A 22,363-nucleotide genomic window follows, 5' to 3' on the forward strand; every position below is an offset into this window, starting at 1 on the left:
CTTCTGAAACTAATGTTTCATGTCCCCCCCCGCCCCAGGCTGCGATGTAGTGTCAGAGTCGGAGCTGCTGTGTCTGACCCCCCCCCTGGACCTGCTCTGTGGTCCGTTCCCCTCCTGCCTGCCCTCCCCTCAGCTCCACCCAGACCCCGTCCTCCAAGAGATGGACCTCATTCACTTTGAGGAGAAAACAACACCTCCAGGTCAGTGTTCATGTACCAAGTTTCAGGAATTTGAATTACATTTAAACCCATATTAGTCAATTGCTCTAGTAATAATAATAATAATGCATTTTATTTATATATCACTTTTCACAACTCAAAGACGCTTTACAATATGAGGGAGGGTAGACAAGGACAGGGAAACAAGTAAGTAAGTATAGTAAAATAAAAAGGCAGTCAAGAGGAAGTTGATTGAGAGGTGGGGGGGGCTTATGGGTAGACAGAGTTGAAAATATCTGTTTTGAGGCGGGACTGAAAGACTGTGAGGGACTCAGAGTCAAGGAGATCTTGGGGGAGGGAATTCCGGAGCCTAGGAGCTGCCACTGAGAAGGCTCTGTCCCCAAAGCTGCAGAGTGTGGATGTGGGGATGGATAGGTGTCCGGCTGCGGTGGATCTGAGGGACCGTGGGGGTTGATAAGGACTGAGAAGGTTTGTGAGATAAGGGGGGGCCAAATGGTGGAGTGCTTTGTAGGTGAGGACCAGAATTTTGTAGTTGATGCGATGGGAGACAGGAAGCCAGTGGAGGTCTTTGAGGACTGGGTGATGTGATGCCATGATTTGGTATGCGTGAGGAGACGTGCAGCTGCATTTTGAACCCGTTGGAGTCTGTTGAGGGATGTAGTGCTGATGCCGTAAAAAAGTGAGTTGCAGTAGTCAAGGCGGGAGGAAATGAAGGCATGGATTAGTCTTTCGGCTGCGGGGCGGGTGAGAGAGGGTAGGATTTTTGCAATATTGCGGAGGTGGAAAAATGAGGTTTTGACTGTTTGGCGGATGTGAGGTTCGAGGGAGAGGGTGGGGTCAAAGATTACACCAAGGTTGCGTGCTTGATTGGAGGGGGAAACTATGGTGCCATCGATGGTGAGTGTTATGTTAGTGACCTTGCTGAGGGTGGATTTGGAGCCAATTAGGAGGAGTTCTGTTTTGTTGCTGTTCAGTTTGAGGAGGTTATGTTGCATCCACGTCTTAATAGCTGTCAGACAGGAATCGATGTGGGTAAGGGGTGGGTTATGGAGGGATTTGGTGCTGAGGTAGATCTGAGTGTCAGATGTAAATGATGATGAAGAGGAGGGGGCCAAGTACTGATCCTTGAGGAACTCCTTGGGTGACTGAAGGTGTGGCAGAGGAGTGGTTGGGGAGGGAGATGAAGTGGGATCGTTCAGTGAGGTAGGACTGGAGCCATCTGAGTGCAATATCTTCAATGCCAATGTCCCTGAGTCGGGTGAGCTGGATGTTGTGGCTCACGGTATCGAAGGCTGCACTCAGGTCGAGGAGGATGAGAATATTGAGGGAACCAGTGTCAGCAGAGGTGATGAGGTCATTGAGGACTTTGACGAGTGCAGTTTCTGTACTGTGGTGAGGACGAAATCCAGACTGAAGGGGTTCATAAAGCTGGTTGGTTTGGAGATGGCAGTGAATTTGTTTGGCTACAATGCGTTCAAGAGTTTTTGAGAGGAATGGTAGGTTGGAGATGGGGCGGTAATTAGTGAGGGAGGAGGGATCAAGACCAGGTTTTTTGAGGATTGGAGTAACGGCAGCAGTTTTGAAGGCATAGGGGACGGTTCCATGGGACAGCGAGGAGTTGAAAAGGTTAGCAAGATAGGGGCCGAGGAGGGGGAGGCAGGACTTCAGGAGAGGAGTGGGTAGAGGGTCAAGGGAGCAGGTTGTGGGATTTGAGGAACCGATCAGATGGAGTATTTCAAGTGGGGTAACCAGGTTGAACTGGGAGAGGCGGCGCTGGGGAGGAGGAGTCAGGAGGTCAAGGGAGATGGGGGGGGAGAAATTGTGGAGGTTGGGAGAGATGCTTGATATCAGATGGAGCTGAGAAGGAGTGGTTAATGGCGTTAATTTCGTCTGCGAAAAACTGGAGGAATGAGCTGCAAGTAGCGGAAGTAGAAGTAGGGAGGTTATCAGCACGGGGCTTGAAGAGCTTGTTAACTGTGGAGAAGAGGGTCCTGGGGTTACGGGAGGGGTCAGTGAAGATGTTGGAGAGGTAGGCAGATTTAGCGGCAATAAGAGCATCTCTGTATGCATTGAGATGGAGTTTGTAGCTTATGTAATGGACTGTGAGGGATGATTTCTTTGAAAGACGTTCAAGTTGGCAGCCTCGCTGCTTCATTTTACGCAGTGCGGGTGTGAACCAGGGTGAGGAGGTCTTGAAAGTAACAGTTTTATTTTTGAGGGGGGCTAAAGTGTTGAGGGAGGTGAGTAGGGTGGAGTTGAGGTGGTTGAGCAGATCATCAGGTGAGCTGAGGGTTGCGTCCAGGGGGAGATTAGACGATAGCAGTTCAGAGAGATGGTTATGGTCAATGGAATGTAGATTACGGAAGGTGATGTTTCTGGGTGGGCAGGGGTTTCGGGTGGGGGATTCAATGGTGAATTGTATGAGTTTGTGGTCGGAGAGGGGAAATGGGCAAGGGTGGAGGTCAATCACTGGGAGGTTGGTAGAGCAGACAAGATCAAGAATGTGTCCTTTGTCATGGGTGGGGAAGGTGACATGTTGGGTGATAGAGAAATTGTCCAGTAGGGTTGTGAATTCAGATGCCAGCTTGCAGGTGGGTGAGTCAATGTGAATGTTGAGGTCACCAAGTAGTAACAGACGTTGAGACAGGGATGAGGCAAGTGTGAGAAATTCAGTGAAATCGGAGAGGAAGGAGGGATGAGGTTTAGGAGGCCGGTAGATGAGGATGACTGTCAGTGAGGGAGGGGCTTTGAAGGCAATGAATTCAAAGGATGATACTGAGGGGAGGGTTAGTTCTGTGATCTGGATGTTCTGATTGTGGATTACAGCAAGGCCGCCACCAGGGCGGGAGGGGTGGGGTTTAGTGATATATTTAAAGCCAGGGCGGGATGTTTGGTTGAGGGAGAAGAAGTCATCGGGCTGTTGCCTGGTTTCGGTGAGCAGAAGGAAATCAAGGGATTTTTCCAAGATTACTTCATGGAGGATGAGGGCTTTCTTGTTGAGTGATCGGATGTTAAGGAGGGCAATATTAGTTGAGTGGGAGGGGCGTGGTGTGGTGTGGTCACAGGCTGAAGAGGTAAGAGGTTGTCCAGGTTGACAGTGCGGGGAGGAATGTGAGATGGGAGGGAGGAGGGGAGGTGGAAGTAAGTGTGTTATTATCAATTTTTGGTGGTTGAGGGCGGTGGAATCCACTCCAGGTATTTAGGCCAGCTCTGAGCAGAGGGCAGTGGAATCCACTCCAGGTATTTAGGCCAGCTCTGAGCAGAGGGCAGTGGAATCCACTCCAGGTATTTGGGCCAGCTCTGAGCAGAGGGCAGTGGGATCCACTCCAGGTATTTGGGCCAGCTCTGAGCAGAGGGCAGTGGGATCCACTCCAGGAATTTGGACCAACTCTGAGCAGAGGGCAGTAGAATCCACTCCAGGTATTTGGGCCAGCTCTGAGCAGAAGCGGTGGAATCCACTCCAGGTATTTGGGCCAGCTCTGAGCAGAGGGCAGTGGGATCCACTCCAGGTATTTGGGCCAGCTCTGAGCAGAGGCGGTGGAATCCACTCCAGGTATTTGGGCCAGCTCTGAGCAGAGGGCGTTGGAATCCACTCCAGGTATTTGGGCCAGCTCTGAGCAGAGGGCGTTGGAATCCACTCCAGGTATTTGGGCCAGCTCTGAGCAGAGGGCAGTAGAATCCACTCCAGGTATTTGGGCCAGCTCTGAGCAGAGGGCGGTGGAATCCACTCCAGGTATTTGGGCCAGCTCTGAGCAGAGGGCGTTGGAATCCACTCCAGGTATTTGGGCCAGCTCTGAGCAGAGGGCAGTGGGATCCACTCCAGGAATTTGGACCAGCTCTGAGCAGAGGGCAGTGGGATCCACTCCAGGAATTTGGACCAGCTCTGAGAAGAGGGCAGTGGAATCCACTCCAGGTTTTCGGTACAGCTGGGATTGTAACGGACCAGTGGTGGGTGTATAATATGGAGTAATCAGTGCGCTCAGATGACATGACATGACAGTTGTGGGACATGGCGGTTAGTTGACCAGACAGATGTTATGGATAATTTTCCAGACTGGGAGTAAACAAATCTGCGTTTGGAACCACTATGGAAATACCTCGGTCTGCGTAGAAGCCCAAGGCAATTGATGACAGACAAGCTTAGAGGAAGCGCAGAAAAGTTATTGAGATTAAAAAGTTGGGAGACAGAGTATCGTAACATCGTAGTGCCGTGGTAGGATGCTAGCGTTAGCACAGCGCTGGCTATGGTTGTAGACCTGTGGCGCTGAAAGTGGAGCTGTTGGCAGCCGTCAGACAGGATGAGATGTCAGTTGCAGGCTGTCCTTTACAGCAGATGGGGGGACCGGCAGGAGCGGGAGGTTTAAAGAACCAGAGTCAGGGCCCACAGGGAGGGGCAGGACGAAGAAGGGGGCTGGTTATTTGATGGATGGAGCAGCGTTGGCAGGTGGGCTACAATGGCAGGTGTAGCAGGGTAGAAAACCAAGCGTCCGTCAAAAATGGCAATCGGGTGCAACAAATATGTCCAGATCAGAACACAAAAGCCACAGAATAGTTAGAAAACTATAGCAGTAGAAAGTGGTCAAACTCTTAGATTAACACAAAGAAAGACGAGATTTTCGGACAGAGAAGCGGCAAACAGTCAGCGCCAGCGTCCTCTCACGCCGTAATAATTAGTACTGAGAATTGAACAGACTTTGTACCCCTGTTAGACTGTAGATTTGTCTTTCTTTCTTCAGGTCCTCAACATTACAGGGATTAAACGGCTACTAGATTTAACAAGCCTCTTGCAGGGTCAGCAATTACATTTTGATATTCGAGATTTAAAAATGTCTGCAACTGTAGGAGGATGCATACATTTTATATGGGGCAGAATAAACAAGCACATATTTTTCTTCAGATGTAATGTTTTTCCTTTGATATTCCTTAATTGAACAACCTCTGCAGTCCAATACCCATGTATTTGTATGTTAATGTAGTGGTTCAGTGATGTCGTTTTTCAAATTGGTCGCAAAGGCTCCCTAAAAAAAGCAAAGGGATCCATCCAATGAGATTCAGTATATCGTAGCTTATATCTACATACCACCACCACCACTGTTCTAATGGTTGAAGCATAAATGAAACCGCCAGAAGAATAAAAGCTAAAGTTAAGCTTTAAGGGAACAACATGAGTGTCACATGACTTCTCGTCAGCACCGCTAAACAAAAAGCTTTATTCACCGGCGGGGTATTTACTGCTGTCATTTTAGTTTTGGAACAAAACGTGAAAATCATGTATTGAGCACAGACGCTTTATAAAAAAATTCAATATAACTTGATTTTAAGACAAGGGAAGCTGAAAAAGCTAACTAGTTTGTCAATTTAGGACTCATTCCTGCACCACTTTATAGGGTAGTGTCTGCTCCACTTTATAGCTGGCGGTTGTAGGCTTAATGTGTCTTAAAGCTATTGAGTCTTCAGCCTTATGCAAAGGAGAGTGAATCACACTTTAGCTGCACCTCTGCTGTCTCATCAGGCGTGAGCTCAGTCTGTACTTGTGTGTGATTTCAGAGAGCGGGGAACCTGCTGCTGTCGCCGAGTCTGCAGTCTCCAAACCAGACAGGAAGCCCCCCCTGTCCACTGACAGTCCCGGCAGGAGAGCCACGCGCAGCAGAATCAAACTCGCTGCCAACTTCTCCTTCACGGCAGGCCTCTGATCCTCTACACACAGCAATACTAGTTCACACAGTGTAACTCTAAATCAAAGAGTTGAGCGGCGACACTGAACACACCACAGACCAGGAGCGTTAGCTCTTAACAGGCTGCTTTCTTCTTACATCTCCTCATCGGCCATCTTTGTTTTCTTCCGTTTGATTCTGAGGGTGTTCGTCATGCTGTGACTTTCTTCTTGCAGACTTTCTGCAGTTCTTTTATTTGCCAAATGAACCTACTGTAACATGTTGATTTCGAGGGAAGTCTAATTTTCTGTGTGGATCTAAAGTTCAGCGCCACGGTGTTTCAACTCGCTGGCTTACAATGAAAACAGTCTAAATATGAGTTGCCACTGCATACAGAGTATGCGATAATGGGAGAAGGCCTAGGGATAAATGACTTAAGTTTTCTATGTTAAATCCAACTAATGTAGTTTTATAAAATTACAGAAGAGATTATTGGTTCAAGCGGCATCTCAAGAAACCTTCATTTATACATCCTTGCTGGATCCCCTAAGACGGAGCATTTAATTTATTCATTTTTAAACTCCTTTCAAATGTTGTGACTCTTTGCTTTTTAGGTAACTGTAGACATGTCAACAAAATGGCTGCTGAGCACCAGCGTACTCTTGGGTAAAGTTTCCAAAAGGGTAGCTTCTCTGAGGTATCTTCTCGTCTTTGTTAGGTAGCCTCAGGACAGCATTTTCAGTTCCTTTTTATAAATGCAGAGTATGTATTAGTCTGTGGGAGAGTGTTGCCCAAGTGTGGTGTATTTTGATGACATTAGTGTTAACTATTCAGAATGTGGCTTTCCTTAACGGAAGCCATCTGTTTTTGAACGGTTTACAGCGAGGTTTTGATTGATATTGCGACTTAAAATCTCAGGAATTTTTATTCTTGTCGTATTTGACCTTATTTATTGCAAAGATTTTGGCTCTTTGAAAGTCCTTTTCTGAAGACCTAAAAGGGGGGTGGAAAGTGGCTCTCTAATACTCCGTGGGTCCAGATGTGTGCTGAGGCGGCAGGAACTGAGATGTAGAACTTTAGCCAGCAGTTTGTGTTCTTTTAGCTGCAGTTTGTCTGGGGTTTACACCGGAGTAGGTGGTGTGAAATATGCATGGTGTGCATAAATGAATTTATGCATGGTGTAAGCCCGGGAGGAGCAGGCGAATGAAATTTCTTTTACATCAGACTTTTATTTCCACCGTGTCTCGGAGAGTCGGTCTCACCCCCTGCCACAAAACGCTCAAGGTTTCTAGAACCTTGTTGCTGGTAAGTCTGTGGGGACGTGGACTGCCTGAGGAAGAGTTCAGGGGAGCGGAGAGCACTCCCGAGTTTTTGATTTTTAACGACGAGGTGATTGGTTGTGAGATATTAGATTGGAGCGGGAGGCGGTGGGCTGTTTTGAGGAGCACCACGGGGGCTCTGGGCGGCCTCCTGAAGAGACGACGTGCACACAGAGGACCCTCTGCGGCTCTCTGGAATCTGCCGGGCTTTTACAATGGCTTGTATTTGCCGCGGTGCCAAAGGAATCCCCATCGCCTATCTCCCCTCAGGCCCCTGCATCTCACAAAGTTTTTACTTGCTGATGTGTGTTGGTTTCTCAGTTTTTCCTCAATTGTTTACAAGACTGCTGGATGCCCTATTGCCACCAAAAATGTTGGCTGCTGTGAAGTCAAGCCCGACCGCTGAAGTCTAAAGGTTGTTTGTGTTCGGAGGAAAGGTTAAACAAAATGGGGAATAGCCCATTTAATCAGTTTCTGTCCAGTTTCAGTGTTCACCTCTTTAGCCAGTGTTAATCATTTAGTTTGTCAGACTTAATTTTGACTTGAAGCCTTTTTAAATCTGAGATTTCCACCTGCTGACTCGCCAAAATGTCAAACACAAATGTTTTTAAATCAGCGCCGGTCGGGATCTCAACTGCATTGTTTTACTGACTGTCTGGAAACCTCTTTACATTACGGAACAAGCAGATTAGAATAGTTAATTATTTCAAATTGTTATTGCGGAAAATGCTCAACGAGAAATGTCTAGATTTAATTAAGCAGCAAGGATGTATTACTTTTTATGACTTTTGAGCAAACCCTAGCTCTCCCTCAGTACTGCAGTGGCACCTTTCTCATTTTAATAACTTCTGTTTAGCTTTCCCTATCCTCTTTTTTTGTCACACCAGTGGAACTCTATTGTACCTGTGAAAATATGCACTTTTGCATAGTTTTGCTTCATGAAATACTGTGAAATGAGCAATTGGACTGGGAGGAGCTGAATGTTTTTGTGTCTTACCTTGACTTTAGTATTCTGTTTTCACGTTGCACTACAAGAAAATGTCTCCTTTATTCAGCAGTGTCTTTAAAACTCCTGCCTTGTGGTTATTTTGTTTACTCCACCCCCCCCCCTCTCTCATTATACTGCCTCACTGCACCAGAAGTCGCTGTGAAAGTCTAACGTTGTTATAAAGGGACCAAAAAAGATTTCTGTTAATAAATTTCACAAGCATCAGATGTGTGTTTTTTTGAAGAGAATCAATTTCACCCAGCGTGTTTCCTGAAAGATGCTCTTTATTTAAACATGTATGTACAGGTAGTTTCAGCTTATTTTCTGCATATTTGTTCAATATTCAACATTAGGACCGTCATAAATTCACTACTACTACAGAATGCTAAGTCATCAGAAGGAAGGTAAGGTGACCAAGGGCAACACTTTGCTTGACAGGAGTCACTGAAGTCCTAAATATACTCAAACATACACCGTCTATTGTAGGCATTTACAAGAGTTGCATTCAATTCCTGGTGTTTTATCCGAAAAACAGAAGAAGAAATTAGTAGGATGCAAAGATTTGTCAGCAATATGGATAATGACTGAATGATGACATGCTACCAAAGTCAATATTGATGTGGTGACTTGAGGATGAGCAAGTGTAGTGGACCATTTAAAATCATTCAATATAATATCCCACCATGTTTATCAAAAAAAAAAGATGAATTGATGTTCTATAGTTGCTCAATCTCAGAGAAAAATGAAAAGAAGATCATGGTGATCCACCTCACTCTTAAATGTTATTTCTTCAGTGTTTATGACTATGGTAAAAAGAAGGGTAAACGTTATCCAGGGTTATTTATAAATTAATTTTCCCTCTGAACAAGTTGTCCGAATCAAAAATAAATGTTTATGTATTGTTGCAATACTCTTTTTGGCCACAAGAGGCTGATTTCATGTTCTAAACGGGACGGGAAGCATTTGTATTTTTCCTAATGGCAGATTAGAGACAATAAAAATGCATAATTAGACATTAAAAGACATCACAGTAATAATTTAGCTTAGCACTTAAATCAAACTTAAAAAATGGATAATCAGAATAATTTGTTCTCATTTGCCTCTCAGGGATTCCTATAAGGTTAACCAGAGTAATAATAGTTGTGAACCAGTGGATACCACGCTACAATAATGGGTCATGTTTAGATGTACTGCCATTAAGAAGTGGCCTTTGTAGAGTGAAATGCAAATGTTTGGAAACGAACCTGTAATGACCACATTTTATAGCAACATTTCAATGGAGTTTTTGTCACCGAAGAACATTTTCCGTAAGTATTTTCTATGTTTTTAAATGTTTATCTTCAATGACTACCAAATATTTTTTGACTGTCAAAGTTTTAAATCAAGCACATCAGATATTACAGAATAACAGAGGATTAAACTGATGTTCGAGCCATTGCATGGAGTCACAATGATTGCTTAGCTCCAGTACAAAAGCCGATTTGTGGGTTTCCTTAAGTGAAAAGGTTCACTGGTTGATAAAGGGCTGCGATGGAGGAATAAATCCCCGTTGTCCATCGTGACGGGACGAAAACAGATGTTTATTTTCTCCCGTCAGACAGATCCCCAGCATTTATATTTCAACGTTTGGTCATTGTGCTTTTAGTTCTGTAAATGGCTCCACTCGACCACATGATCACAGACCATATTGTCATCTTAAAGGAACGTTTCATGATGGGTCTAATTAAAGGTGTGTATTGATCAGTTTTTTTATTTACAATTCCCCTTCCCTGACCCAATTACAAACCTGCTTCCTGAACAGATGCGAGGCGAAAGCAGTTAGACGAGGTTCTCTGAGTGACAGGAAGCGATGTATGACGTGTGATGCGATGTGAGTGTTTCTGATACGGGGTCTTAGCGGTTACATGACGGCACACTGCGTGGCTCCACAGCAGTCCTTGATGACGGCCACTCCTGACTTGGTGATGGTCGGCTTGTTGGGAGGTGGCTCTGGGATTTGTCTCTTCGGCTTTGCAGCGTCTTGCCATAAAGAAAGAGGACAAATAAATCAGATCAAAAGTGAACAATACTCCTACTCTGAGTGTGTTTGTGTAAACTCACTTTGTGTGGCTTTGAGTTTCTTCTCCAGAGGCATCAGCTTCAGTCTCAGATACTCGGCCATCTCCTTGTCCTCCTCTTGCTCCCTGTGATACATACAGTCACATGATCAGCTGTTTGAATACAATGCAACAGAACAGGCTGCTTTTACTGTTAGTCACCGGACCTCTTCACGTACCTGACCCGCAGTTTGTACCTCTTCTGGGCCTTCTTCTCAGAAAACCTTTTATGTGTGAGGTTATAAACTGGTGATTGCTAAGGTCTATTCGGCTGTTTAGGTTTCAGGGTCCTGGTATTGTGCAGGCTGGCTGACTGTCATTACTTACTGGGACATTTGAATAGAGCCAATGTGTTGTTAGCCAGAGGTAAGATAACTCTACAGGCCTTTTTTAAAAATTTATTACAACTCAGGATGCAAAAAATGGAATTTTTGTATGGATTAATTAAAAGTATTATTATATTTTTATGTATTTTGTTCCCCATACAACAAGATTACAACTTTTACCGTGTTATTCACACACAGCTAGTTCAAGTGTTTGTGTCTGTTTTAGTTTAGTTTTTAATCCTCTGTCAAATATGTATTCTTTTTGGTCTTTTGTTTGTACAAACATTTTAATTGGGTTAAATGTATCTACAAATCTCAAAAACTATTTACACCATTGTTTTTTCCGAACCAAATTACACATTTGTTCAAAAACGTAGAAAAAGTTAAAAAAAAAAAAAGTTTCTAAACAATTCAAAACAATGGAAATAATTATTTAATGCATAGCTGTTTTGCAATAACAGTATTTTATATTTGGTACATGGTATCCATGGCCGCCAGGGAATGAATCCCAAAGATTGTAATGACTATTCTAGAAACAGGTATTTATTCTCGATAAAAAATCTTGATAACTATTGGATTTTCTGTATGAACTGTTCATTTTGCTGGCCCTTACCCTCAGCACCATGCTCAGGTCGAAATGTCTAATTGTTGTGCCTAGAGTGTAATGACGATATTAGAGAAGCACAAGCTAGAGCTTCACGCTGCTTTGATTTTGACAACATAACACAATGTTATACACTTTACTGTGGTGACATCATAGAGAATAACAATGATTAAATAATTGAAATACCCAAAAGAGAAGCAAATCTGATGACCCACTTTTAAAATTAACCTTTGTAATTGCACAGAAATGTAACATGATTTGATATCACAACCATTATCTCTGTGTGACACTATGTGGGGGCAAGGGAAGAGATGACAATACAGAGCCATGGTCATCAGTCAGCCTCCCCCCCACACACACACACACACACACACACACACACACACACACACACACACACACACACACACACACACACACACACACACACACACACACACACACACACACACACACACACCCCCCCGATACTGTCAGTAAACACTCATTCAGCTGTGTGTGTGTGTGTGTGTGTGTGTGTGTGTGTGTGTGTGTGTGTGTGTGTGTGTGTGTGTGTGTGGGAGCGGGAGCGCTGTACCTTAATCTCTCCACCTCTGCGTCGTCCACCAGGAAATCCCTCTTCTGCACCAGCTTATGGATCTTCAGGATCAACTCTTCTTCCCGCTGCCTCTGCTTCTTATTTCTCTCTTTCTCTGGGGAGGTAAGGGAAGATGAAAGTCACTCAAACACAAAACAATAATAATGGACGACTGAAGGGACAAGCAGACTGATTTAAACCGTAATATCCTCACATTAAATATTAATAGAGCTACATTTTGTTACTCGCAACTGACCTTAACAAGCTGACCTTATAGCAAAGTCAGCTGAGTCACGTCACGAGCAGACCCTTAATTCTCCCCTATTAATAATTGATAAGAATAAAGGCAATGACTTTATTATGGAAATGCTAAAGAGATGTCATTTTGTGAATGATTTTGCCTTCACAGCCAGAGATCTTCAATATGAACGCAGCTTCCTCTTTGACTTGTCTAACTTTTCCAACCTTCACGCTCCAAAGCACAGAAAACACAAACACAAACACACATACACATACACACACACACACACACACAAGTTTTCTGACTCTGCTGCCGGTATGTATGGGCGAGGAGGGGGTTTGAAAAATGACTGCTAACATCAGCTCTTTCTCCCGTCAGGAAGCAAAGTGGAGCAGTGCAGCTCGGTGCGTTTTTCCCCCGGGGGCAGAACAATCTGAGGGGCGCGGGGGCTACAGTGGATACATCCCAATGTCAGAGGAAAGGGGAGGCTCATGTGACTCTCATTGTGCCGTGTGAGTGCAGTAATGGGCTGCCTGTCCCCCTAGCAACAGCATACATGAGGCCCCAGTGGCTCACAAGAATGTCAATAAGGGACAGTTTCTGTGTGACCGGTAATCCAGAATGCACAGAGGGCGGACAGATTAATAGTAACACATTACAATATATTACAATCTAATTAAAGGGGCAGACACCATTGAGACAGTGAGGTCATGTCCTCTGGAATTTTGTTGCTCATACACTCATCTGACATCACATTCTCGCTGCATTTCAGGTACAGATAACACTGGGACTCACTATGGAGGTAAACCAATATTTGATGATGTACTCTGCGCCACAAACACACCACAGAAACATTGTGGACACCTGGAACGCCTCCCTCAGCTCATATTGCCTTCACAGTGAAGATGCATGAGTATGATAATCTCTGCCTCGTGTTTCCAGCTCGTCCCTGAGACTCACTATCAATCCTCCGTAGTTTAGCTCCATGACTCTCCCGATACATCAACCATGCCGCCTGCTGAGGTTATGGGATGCTGGCAAGCTGCAAACAGAAGCACTGAATGCCAAAAACTCTATTTTCGAGTCCAAACAGGGAGCGTGGAGAGTTTTCCACACAGAAGATCGATTCTGAGAGGTTTATTTTCTTATATGCTGCTGCCTGCAGGAAATATATAAATATATGTGTGTTTGAAGTGTACCTGGTGCTGTGACAATCTGTCTCAGCTCCTGCTTTAAACTCATGATGTCTTTGCAGAGCTGAATGTCATCCATCCTAGGAAGAGAGAGAGAAAACAGTGAATATCTGGCTTACATCACATGAAAGATGATTTTATTATAGCTGCTTCCTGAACCCTGGAACAAAAACAGACTTCAACTGAACAATCTGCGGGACGTTTCTATGCACTCAATGTGTTTCAATGTGAACAATTCTGTTAATTGCAAAAAGCACAACATTTATTTTGTAAAACTCAAATATGAGGCTCTATATACATTACTGTATTCGGGATTGTTAGAAACGGTATTTCGATCTCTGTCTGTACACACTAACTGAAAGATTGACAATAAAGTTGACTTTGACTTGATTTTGATTATACAAGGTTTGCCCTTTCCTGTAGTGTGTTTTAGAGTTTTGGTTCTCCTTTGTTTACTTCCGTAACCTAGTGACATCACTATGTTACACTTTTATTGGCTAGCACTCCAACACATTGTACGTGATTGGTTAAGTGGCAGGAGATCTGTAAGCAGTTGACCAATCACAACAGAGCCGGACAGCTAACCAATCAGAGCAGACTGGGCTCTGGTTTCAGACAGAGGGTGAAAAGAGGTGCAGCACTTTAACCCTATTATAGGATGTTGTTTGATGTAAAAGATCTCACTTCTTGGTTGGATCCTATTCTGTACGAGCCATGTTCTACACCTTTAGGATAAAACAGATGTATAAAGAGGGAGTGTATTATAGTAGAATGCCTCTTTTTTAAACGACACATTCAGAAATCTTAATCTTCTTTTCAAAGAAAATGTCCAAAACATTCCAATTTGAAACGTATTAAACAAATGACTGTTAGATGCCTGTGACTTCATAACTTATAGTATATAGTTGACTGCATTTACTTGCACATTGGTCTTTTGCAACATTCCCTATTTTATTTATCTTCTTCATCTTGTATTTTGTTTTTATGTTTTATGTCTTACGTATAATATGTAAATGTATATATATATGTTGCATTGTTGAAGGACCGTGGGACTTGCCCAAACTATACTTTGGCTACAGTGTATACAACAATAAAGCTTTTGAAACTTTGAAATAGCAATGCTTCTTTGAAACACAGATCAATAGAGATATGATATAGCCTTGGGTGAACAATTGATACAAACCTTGAAATCCTCTATTGTACACGCCATAAATGGACTGTTTTGTGTGTTTTCTTAATAAATCAGTGACGCTTGAATTAATGGACTGTCCTGTTGATTGAATAATTGATTAGTGTAGAAATCATTTCAGCGCTGCTGATCCCTGCTGCTGTGCTGTAGAATCCCCTCCTGTCCCTGTCATTAAGACATCACAGGCTGGTGCCTCAGAGTGTGTGCGGATGAAGAACATGCAACATCAATCAAAGCCCCCCCCCCCCCCCCCCATTCCCTGAGCCCCCTGCAGCCCTGATGTCTCACCCTCAGGGGGCTCCATGTTTCCCCCTCTTCCTCCCTAAATCCCTGCCGTTCTCTCTCTCTCTGCGGAGCTGTGACAGCTACCACAGATTTCATTCTGCCTGCGATAGATCAGGCCGATGACTCATCCTCCTCCTCCTCCTCCCTGTTGCTCCGTTTTACACTTCCCTCCTCTTCCTCTCTTCCCTTTTGACCCCTCCCTTCAGTTTCTTTCTCCTCCTCTCTCTGTTTTTCTGTTTCAGTCTCTCAGCGCTATCTGTGGATTCCAGCAGCTTCTGCACTCTGACACTCCATCTGCTACTCTGTGTGTGTGTTTGTGTGTGTGCGTGTATGTATGCGTGTGTGTGTTTGTGTGTGTGTGTGTGTGTGTGTGTGTGTGTGTGTTTGGTGTGTGTGTGTGTGTGTGTGTGTGTGTGTGTGTGTGTGTGTGTGCGTGTGCGTGTGCGTGTGTGTGTGTGTGTGTGTGTGTGTGTGTGTGTGTGTGTGTGTGTATGTGCGTGTGTGTGTGCGCGTGCGTGTGTGTGTGCACTTCTTGAGTCACACTGAGCCTGACAACAAAGACGTAAGCAGTAAGCAGCGTGGCGGCCTAATGAAGCCTTTCGAGTGGAGGCGTACATTTGCTTCTAAAACTGAGAGAGCTCTCTGATGTTGGACACCTCGACCATCACGCCGTGTTGTTAGGGTGCAACGACCCACTGTCCTGCTCGATGAGTCATGTGATACAGTTTCAAGATGACAAAACAACTACCATCTATTTCTCTTAATTCAGTTTTAGGGGCAGAAGTAGAGCCGCTTTCTTTATTGTAACGCAATATTTTCTGTGTTCATTTAAATTGGGTTTTGAAAGGAAAAAATACATTTGTCCTCCACAAAATAACAACATTTGCTAAATATGTTACAAAACATTAAATATGTTCAGCTCAGTAACACAATTGCACAGTGAAACAGCTCTTAAGCTACGCTGAAATTGAATGTTTGGAACATTGTATCTCCTATCAATACATATTGTGATCCTATAGTCTTCAAAATGAAATAGAGAAACTTCGCAGAAATCTTTAATGACTTATTATGAAGTCATTTTACAGCAAAAATGACAAATATTCAATGGTTTAATGTCAGAAATTGCTGCTATTCCTTGTCTTACACAGACGTAAACTGAATAATTTAGGATGTGTGATTGTTTTTCATTTTGAATTTGATGGATTTGGGATTTTCTGCTGCCTGTTTTAAAATAACCAACAGCACACAAGCAATGGAAGACAGGACGTTTCCAGTATTTTCTGCATATTCATTTTGTTTGTCTGCTCAGTTGGCTTTGGTTATAGATGGAGAATAAAAAACCTTTTCTGAACTAGAAATTCTACTGCTCAGTATTACACTCAATATTAGTCTCATCAACATATCAACTATATTCCTCATATTTATCTCGCCATGCTTCACAAAAAGCACAGACACACTTCACTATGATAAATACGGTGACGGATACAGAGGAAGAAATACAGAGTGTATTCCCAAACACTGATCCATAATCCTTGAGGCTGATGAGAAGCCAACGAGCTCATCATGGTGACTCACTCGGCTGCTATTGGCATGTCCAGTCCTCTGCATAATCAATGGCCTCCCTCTGTATCGTCTCTTAAACAGCAGACTTCAATCGTTCGCCATGTCAACCTCATTATCCACTCGAGGAGGAGTTGTTATGACACCTTATAGATTCTATCTTTGTCACACGTTTGGTGTGAAAAACACGCAGAAATTGACGGTTCAGCAACTCACATGAAGCGCAGCTCTGACTCCCGGCGCACCAGGACCTCTCGCAGGCGCTGGATCCGAGCCATCTCCACCTCGATCTCCTCTGGAGCCATGGTGCTCTCCGCCATGGACACATCTGAATGACCTGGGGGGGGGAGGGAGGTAAGAAAAAACTAATTAGTACAAAAATTAGGAGGAATGAGTACACATTTGTAAAGAAATGATAAGGAGGAATACAAAGGATGCTTTAAAGGCAGGAGAGAGATAATCATACCTATCTTCCTATTTTCTTTGATATTATTCGTCAAATTCAACTTTTTTTAATCCGTTGAAAACTTTCTCGCAGTGTCAGCTACTTGGCAGACTCATTTCTCACCTCATATCCCGTGACTCATCTGCCAAGAACATGATATTTAGAGAGAAAGCAGCATGTGTAATTGAGAGAGGTGATTTGCATGTTAGTCACTGCAGTGCCTCGAGCACAAAAGACTGTTTTCTATTCAAAAAGGCAGCAATCACTGATGAGGAGAAAATGTGTGTGTAACATAAAAGGAAAGTATCAAACAAGATGTAAATCAGACTTATCTGTCTCTTCTTGACTGCATTGATCAATACTGTACTTTTTTGGTTTACCGCTGCCTTTATAGGTTAGTTAGTTTGTATAATTGTGTGACTTTGGTGTTGTGATGCAGCAGTAGACCAACAACATCGAATAACTGATTGTGTCAATGGAGTCTGGTGGCTTTGGGAAGATGGATATAACAGCTTCAGTTCAAGAAATGGATGTCTATTCGGGAGGTAAAGCGGTCAAATAATCCAAATAGAGCATACACTTTGATTGATATTGATTTGTTTTAGGTGGCTAAAATATATTTGGCTGCTGCCCCTCGTCTACAATAGTCCTGTCGGATCTCCAAATGTACGAGCATACTGAAAAGTACCTCTTCCGAACCAAACTAGAATACATTTCAAACTATCCCTGTACGCATGTAATGAAGGCACTTGTGGTTGTTAAAGAAGGGAAAAAAGAAAAACTAACTAACATGATACTAACATGGATCAATGACCAGCTGTGGCTCCTCACTGATTGGCTAACTCCTCCCTGACATGGACCATCGACCTGACATTCTCCATTCCTGCCACCGACAACACTGACCAAACCCTTATTGCACTGATCGATGCACTGACCACTGCACAGGCTCTTCCAACAAACCTTACCAAATACCATCAACAGTATCTAGGATCTGGAACTAAGAATATATCCAAATATTAACCTCTTTATTAAAAGAAACCCCCTGCCATTGTTACACAGTTTGCCATGTAGTCTACAAGGCATTGAGGGTCTAATTAAGCCAGACTGCATTATGGGTATTGAAGGATCCAGGGGTGTGAAACATAATAGAAGTTTATATTCCTGTTTCTTACAATCCCCCGTTTATGGAGAAGTAACACTTTATCTCTTGAGTACCCCTTTTAACAAAGTATTTCTGCTATAGCTCAGTATAACACATGTATAGCAGCCGTCATAGTTGTCATTTGTCTTCCACTTTTGTGAAGAAAATGAACATGTCATATGAATGCATTCAAGTGAGACTGGAAGTGATACCTGCAGTCAGGGTCCTGAAAAACATTAGGGCTGCAGGTAGCAATTACTTTCCTTACTGATTGATTATATTCTTGTTTAATCTACTAAATGTTGGCCATTACAATATCCAAGAGTCCAAGCTTTTAAATGTGATGCATGACATGTATCCACACTGTGGCATTAGAGGAGGGGAGCAGCTTGTGATCTTGCAGCGACAGTAGCTGTAGTCTGCGTCTGTGGGGCTTTTCATGGATGCTCTCTGAGGACAGAGCTGACTCACCGCCGCAGACAGAAGTCTGCACAGGGGGGCTCTGGTTTGTTTGTGCCTCGCTGAAGTTGAATCATCACCCAAAGTGTTTGCTGAGAAAAGGCTAAAAAACAAACTTTACATCATGGAAATGCAGCAGCACGCTCCAGAACACAGCAGGAGCTGAGGTTTGAAGTGTTTCTTTCTGTTCCCTCTGTGTCTTGTTTGTCTCTGCACACTCCAGCCACGTGCTTTCCATCAATGAGACCGAGCTGCATTAAGTCTGGACTGGTGGCAAAGAGCCAGATCAATAATGTCTTAACAGCTTCCTCTCATCTGAGCGGCCTGCTCACTCAGCATAAAAGACATAACGAGAAACACACAGCTTCGATACGTCCTAATTAAAAGCAGCTTTTTCCACCAGGGACGTGTCATGTTATCCCTAGTCCCATGTTGCACAAACACTCCCTGCTTTGCACATTGGCCGCAGATGTGAATCAGACTCCTGTTAATGAATAAGCCTTGTTTCTGGATCAACACTTTACATCAGGATTAGGATTTAATGAGAATGAAACAACCTAGAGAGCCTGCATTGTGCACAGTGCAGTGGCCATATGGGGTTTGACAGCAGGGAAACGTCAGCATCTGTGTGACATCCAATGCAGACGTCCCTGAAACATTCTGCAGTCACACTGTATACACTGCTTATGCACGACCACACCCCCACTTGGAGAAAAAAACAGGCAGTATTTTAGAGAGATCAACCTGTCTTGATTTCAGAAAGAGAGAGGAGCAATGACAGGATGTATGTCTAAAGATATCCACTGCTTCCCCCCCCCCCCACCCCCCCCCCCTCCTTCTCTGACTTAATGTAGAAGTTTCTTCACACCCCGCTCTCCTGTGAGGAATAATCGTCACTTCGTCAGAGGAACCATCCAGGAGGTGTCTTTACGGACGCTATCACTGTGTTGCTTCTGTCAACACATGCGTCACTCAGCGGCGCCCCGTCATCACCTGGGATTCGATAATAGGGGAGAATAGTCTGATCTGATACAGCTGTGTTTATTTCAGAACTGTGTTTGCTGAGCTTTATGGTCACACATTATGGTCTGATTCTAGCTTTCCAAAAGAGAGGATTTGCTGCTTTTCATAGTTTCATATCTTTGCATTTTAGACAGTGGGTTGAAAACACTTCAGATGTGGCTCTTGGATACAAACCGTAATCCAAAAAGAAAATATTGGAAAATCACAAAATAGTTAAATAAAATAGAAACACCTAATTCATTTCCAAAACTAAAAAAGGTTAAACATATATATATATATATATAACTTCATTTGACTTGGGTTTTACAAAGTACTTTAATGGTTGGTATTGTCATTGTTGTTTTTCTTGGGCTTTTTTACTCTCTTATGAGATTGATGTTCTTATATTTGTTAGGATGCATACATGATAAGGTCTGCTTGTTTGTAACGTCTCAATGTTATCCTATGATGTGTAGCCTATAAGAAAAATACAAATAGATAAATTGTGAATAAACCGAGAAAGGTTCATAGTGTTTGAGGTGTTAAGTCAGTATTATTGTCATTATTCAGGCTGTGGACAGTGGTCCTGTTATATTGTGCCAGCAGAAACTGGTATTATCATGCAGTAATGCTTATTTTTGCCCCAACTGAATTTGAAAATACAAACTTAAAAGAGGAGAAAAACTCTCTCTTCAAACTCATAACTTATTGGCCATACACCCATGTTTATAAATGTGAAATCCAGTATATCCTATTGATCAAAGCAGAGGAGCAGAACTCAAAGCAGATTTCCTTCATGTTTCTGCATCAGAATGACTGAAATAAGCACAAGTTTCAAAATGTGCCGGGCTTGCTGTATTTGTGATGTGCTTCTTGCCTCAAATTCATTCACAGATCACACAGTACCATGCATGTGTGGGAATGAATAGGCCCTCTAGCACCGAGTCGGCGATATCGATACATCCCAAACCTTTTTGAGTCACTTAACCCTTTCAACGCTAACGTGAAACACAATGCTGCAAAACGGAGCAGCTATTTCTCACTTCTGGGTGCTACATCAACATATTATTTTATTTGTGCACGACGCTCACCTTTGTCTGTTGTCCATGCCGTTTCCGACACGGCGCCGTAGCTCCTGAGCGCGCGCTCGGTGTCCGAAATAGATTTCTTCAGTTCCATGTCGGTCGGTGGAATGTCCTCGCGCCGAAACCAGGATGCACGAGACTTTCAGCTTAAGAAAAACCTACGCTGCTTCTGTGTGTGCGCACGTCCCTACAGATAACTGAGTTTCACCCGGTGACAAGGCTCCAGCGACCTGAGACGTTGAGCATCTTTATTCAAGCTTTCAAATCCCTTTGACGTGTGGTGTGGATGGAGAGGAGGATGTAGAGCGCATGCGCAGTGCGAGCAGGGAGGTGAAGACAAGGAGACACCCACTGACACCGAGATGACGTTAAAAAGAAAATGATAGTGCACTGGAGTTTTTATTATCAGCCTGTTCAATAAGTTGTTTTGTAGCAAGCCAACTATGTATTAAAAAGCAGGAAAATAGCTTAAATGGTGTACGCTCTTTAAGCCTTTTGCCTCTAGTGTACATCTGCTTGTTATCTGGCATGTTGGAATAACTGCCAAAGGATAAGTGCCAGATGTTTCCACATGAGGGGGCCCGGTTGGCATAATCGAGAAGTGGAATATACAGTAGGCCAGGCCTATTCAACTGGCGGCCCGCGGGCCAGATGCGGCCCAGAACCAACTCCCGAGTGGCCCAGCCTCCCGTAACCAAATTCCTACACTAGTACAGACCATGAACGCAACACTCCGCGTTGCATAGAAACCACCAAACCACAACGCAGCACGTTTTTTGAAAGTGCATCTAGTGGTGTTAGTAACGGTAGTCCTATGATAGCAACTCTAAAACATGTCTCTCTCAACTCTGAAGCGTAAACAGAGACAAAACGGTCATTGATCTTGTGGAGCAGATCCAAGTCAAGCTGGACCTTTTCGCGACCGACTTGAGCACGGGTCGGATGCTGCATTTTCCGACGCTCCCCAAACACATCACATTTCCGGCACAAATCACGGATGTGATGACAGATTTCATTGCGAGGTTGAAAGAGAACTTTGCCGGTCGATTGGATGGACTTGCTCTGCCCCACAGAGGTGATGATGGGCTTTGCCAGAGACCCCTTCACTGTTGCAATAGAGGGGGACGTATCAACCAGAGCAAAGGAAGTGGTCCCCTCCCCTGCATCGACAAGGGGAAATATACACTGGAACTTATTGACATGCAGCGCACTAACGGGCCAGCGAAGTTTTGGAGTGATGTCAAAAAACAGCAGTTCCCTAACGTTCAGAAAGTAGCGATCTTTGTGCTCAGTATGTTTGGATCAACATACACATGTGAATCAAGCTTTTCACACATGAACTCAATCAAAAGTAGCACTCGCTGCTCCCTGACTGACAGCACTCTTCACCAATGTCTTAGGATTGCATTGACATCCTATGAGCCAAAAATCACTGCTCTTGTTCAAAACTAAAAATGTCCCTTCTCCCATTGAGAAAGTCAGCGATGACAAATCACAAATGAGGTGATAGTAAGCACCTATTTACTATAGTAGACGTGTACTGTAGTATTCATTCATATAGTTACCCGTATCCCTTGTTATGGGTTTGTGCACTGAACAGTGGCGTTTTCTCCTGGAGGCCAATGGAAGCCAGGCTTCCCCTGTTTTTTCGGATTGTAGTTATAATTTTAATAAATAAATAAAAACACTTCGTTTAGTTTCGGAAATTCTTTGTTGTGTGTTGCTGCCGGCCCGTCTCTCCCCCATTCTCATTGAGTATTTTACAAAGAGTGAAACAGCGCCCCTCTAGATGTTATAGTGAAACAGTAGATTGCACTCTCTGTTGCGAGAGGAGGCCAGCCGAAATGTGCTTCCCTTGGTGAAAAAAAATGGAGGGATTGACCAATCAGATGAGGCTCACGTCATGCCCCTGCCAACCTGTGATTGGTCAGGGCCATGCCAAGGGAAGCCAGAGGCGGCTGGCTTCCCTTGCCTTGACAATCCAATCAAATCGCATCAATTTAGTGGTGCAGTGACGCGT

General features: G+C 43.8%; 2 protein-coding genes across 4 annotated transcripts in view; one reads left to right on the forward strand and one right to left on the reverse strand.

The window, feature by feature from the left end:
* marf1 (meiosis regulator and mRNA stability factor 1) overlaps positions 1-8,365 on the forward strand; it is a 22,119-nt gene extending 13,754 nt beyond the window's left edge. For all 3 annotated transcript variants that reach the window (XM_079672483.1, XM_079672484.1, XM_079672485.1), the window contains 2 exons: positions 39-200; positions 5,727-8,365. In XM_079672483.1, the coding sequence (XP_079528609.1) occupies positions 39-200; positions 5,727-5,872 (308 nt within the window). In that variant the 3' untranslated portion in view covers positions 5,873-8,365. The remainder of the gene's footprint in view (positions 1-38; positions 201-5,726) is intronic.
* Positions 8,040-20,647, reverse strand: bmerb1 (bMERB domain containing 1). The gene is made up of 6 exons (XM_079672505.1): positions 20,350-20,647; positions 16,428-16,548; positions 13,184-13,257; positions 11,744-11,858; positions 10,241-10,323; positions 8,040-10,159 (listed from the first exon to the last, which is right to left on the reverse strand). Exons 1-6 carry the CDS (start codon positions 20,435-20,437, stop codon positions 10,041-10,043), a joined length of 600 nt encoding a protein of 199 aa, XP_079528631.1. The 5' UTR covers positions 20,438-20,647; the 3' UTR covers positions 8,040-10,040.
* Between the last annotated feature and the right edge of the window lie 1,716 nt (positions 20,648-22,363).

Source organism: Notothenia rossii (genome assembly GCF_949606895.1).
Source record: "Notothenia rossii genome assembly, chromosome: 1".
NCBI lineage: Eukaryota > Metazoa > Chordata > Actinopteri > Perciformes > Nototheniidae > Notothenia > Notothenia rossii.

What these genes read in the sequence shown, in the direction of transcription:
- bmerb1 (XM_079672505.1), bottom strand. Translation starts at nt 20,437, where the DNA reads ATGGAACTGAAGAAATCTATTTCGGACACCGAGCGCGCGCTCAGGAGC. An exon ending in GGCATGGACAACAGACAAAG is followed by an intron (nt 16,549 to 20,349) that starts GTGAGCGTCGTG and finishes TCCCCCCCCCAG; the next exon opens with GTCATTCAGATGTGTCCATG. An exon ending in GAGTCAGAGCTGCGCTTCAT is followed by an intron (nt 13,258 to 16,427) that starts GTGAGTTGCTGA and finishes CTCTCTTCCTAG; the next exon opens with GATGGATGACATTCAGCTCT.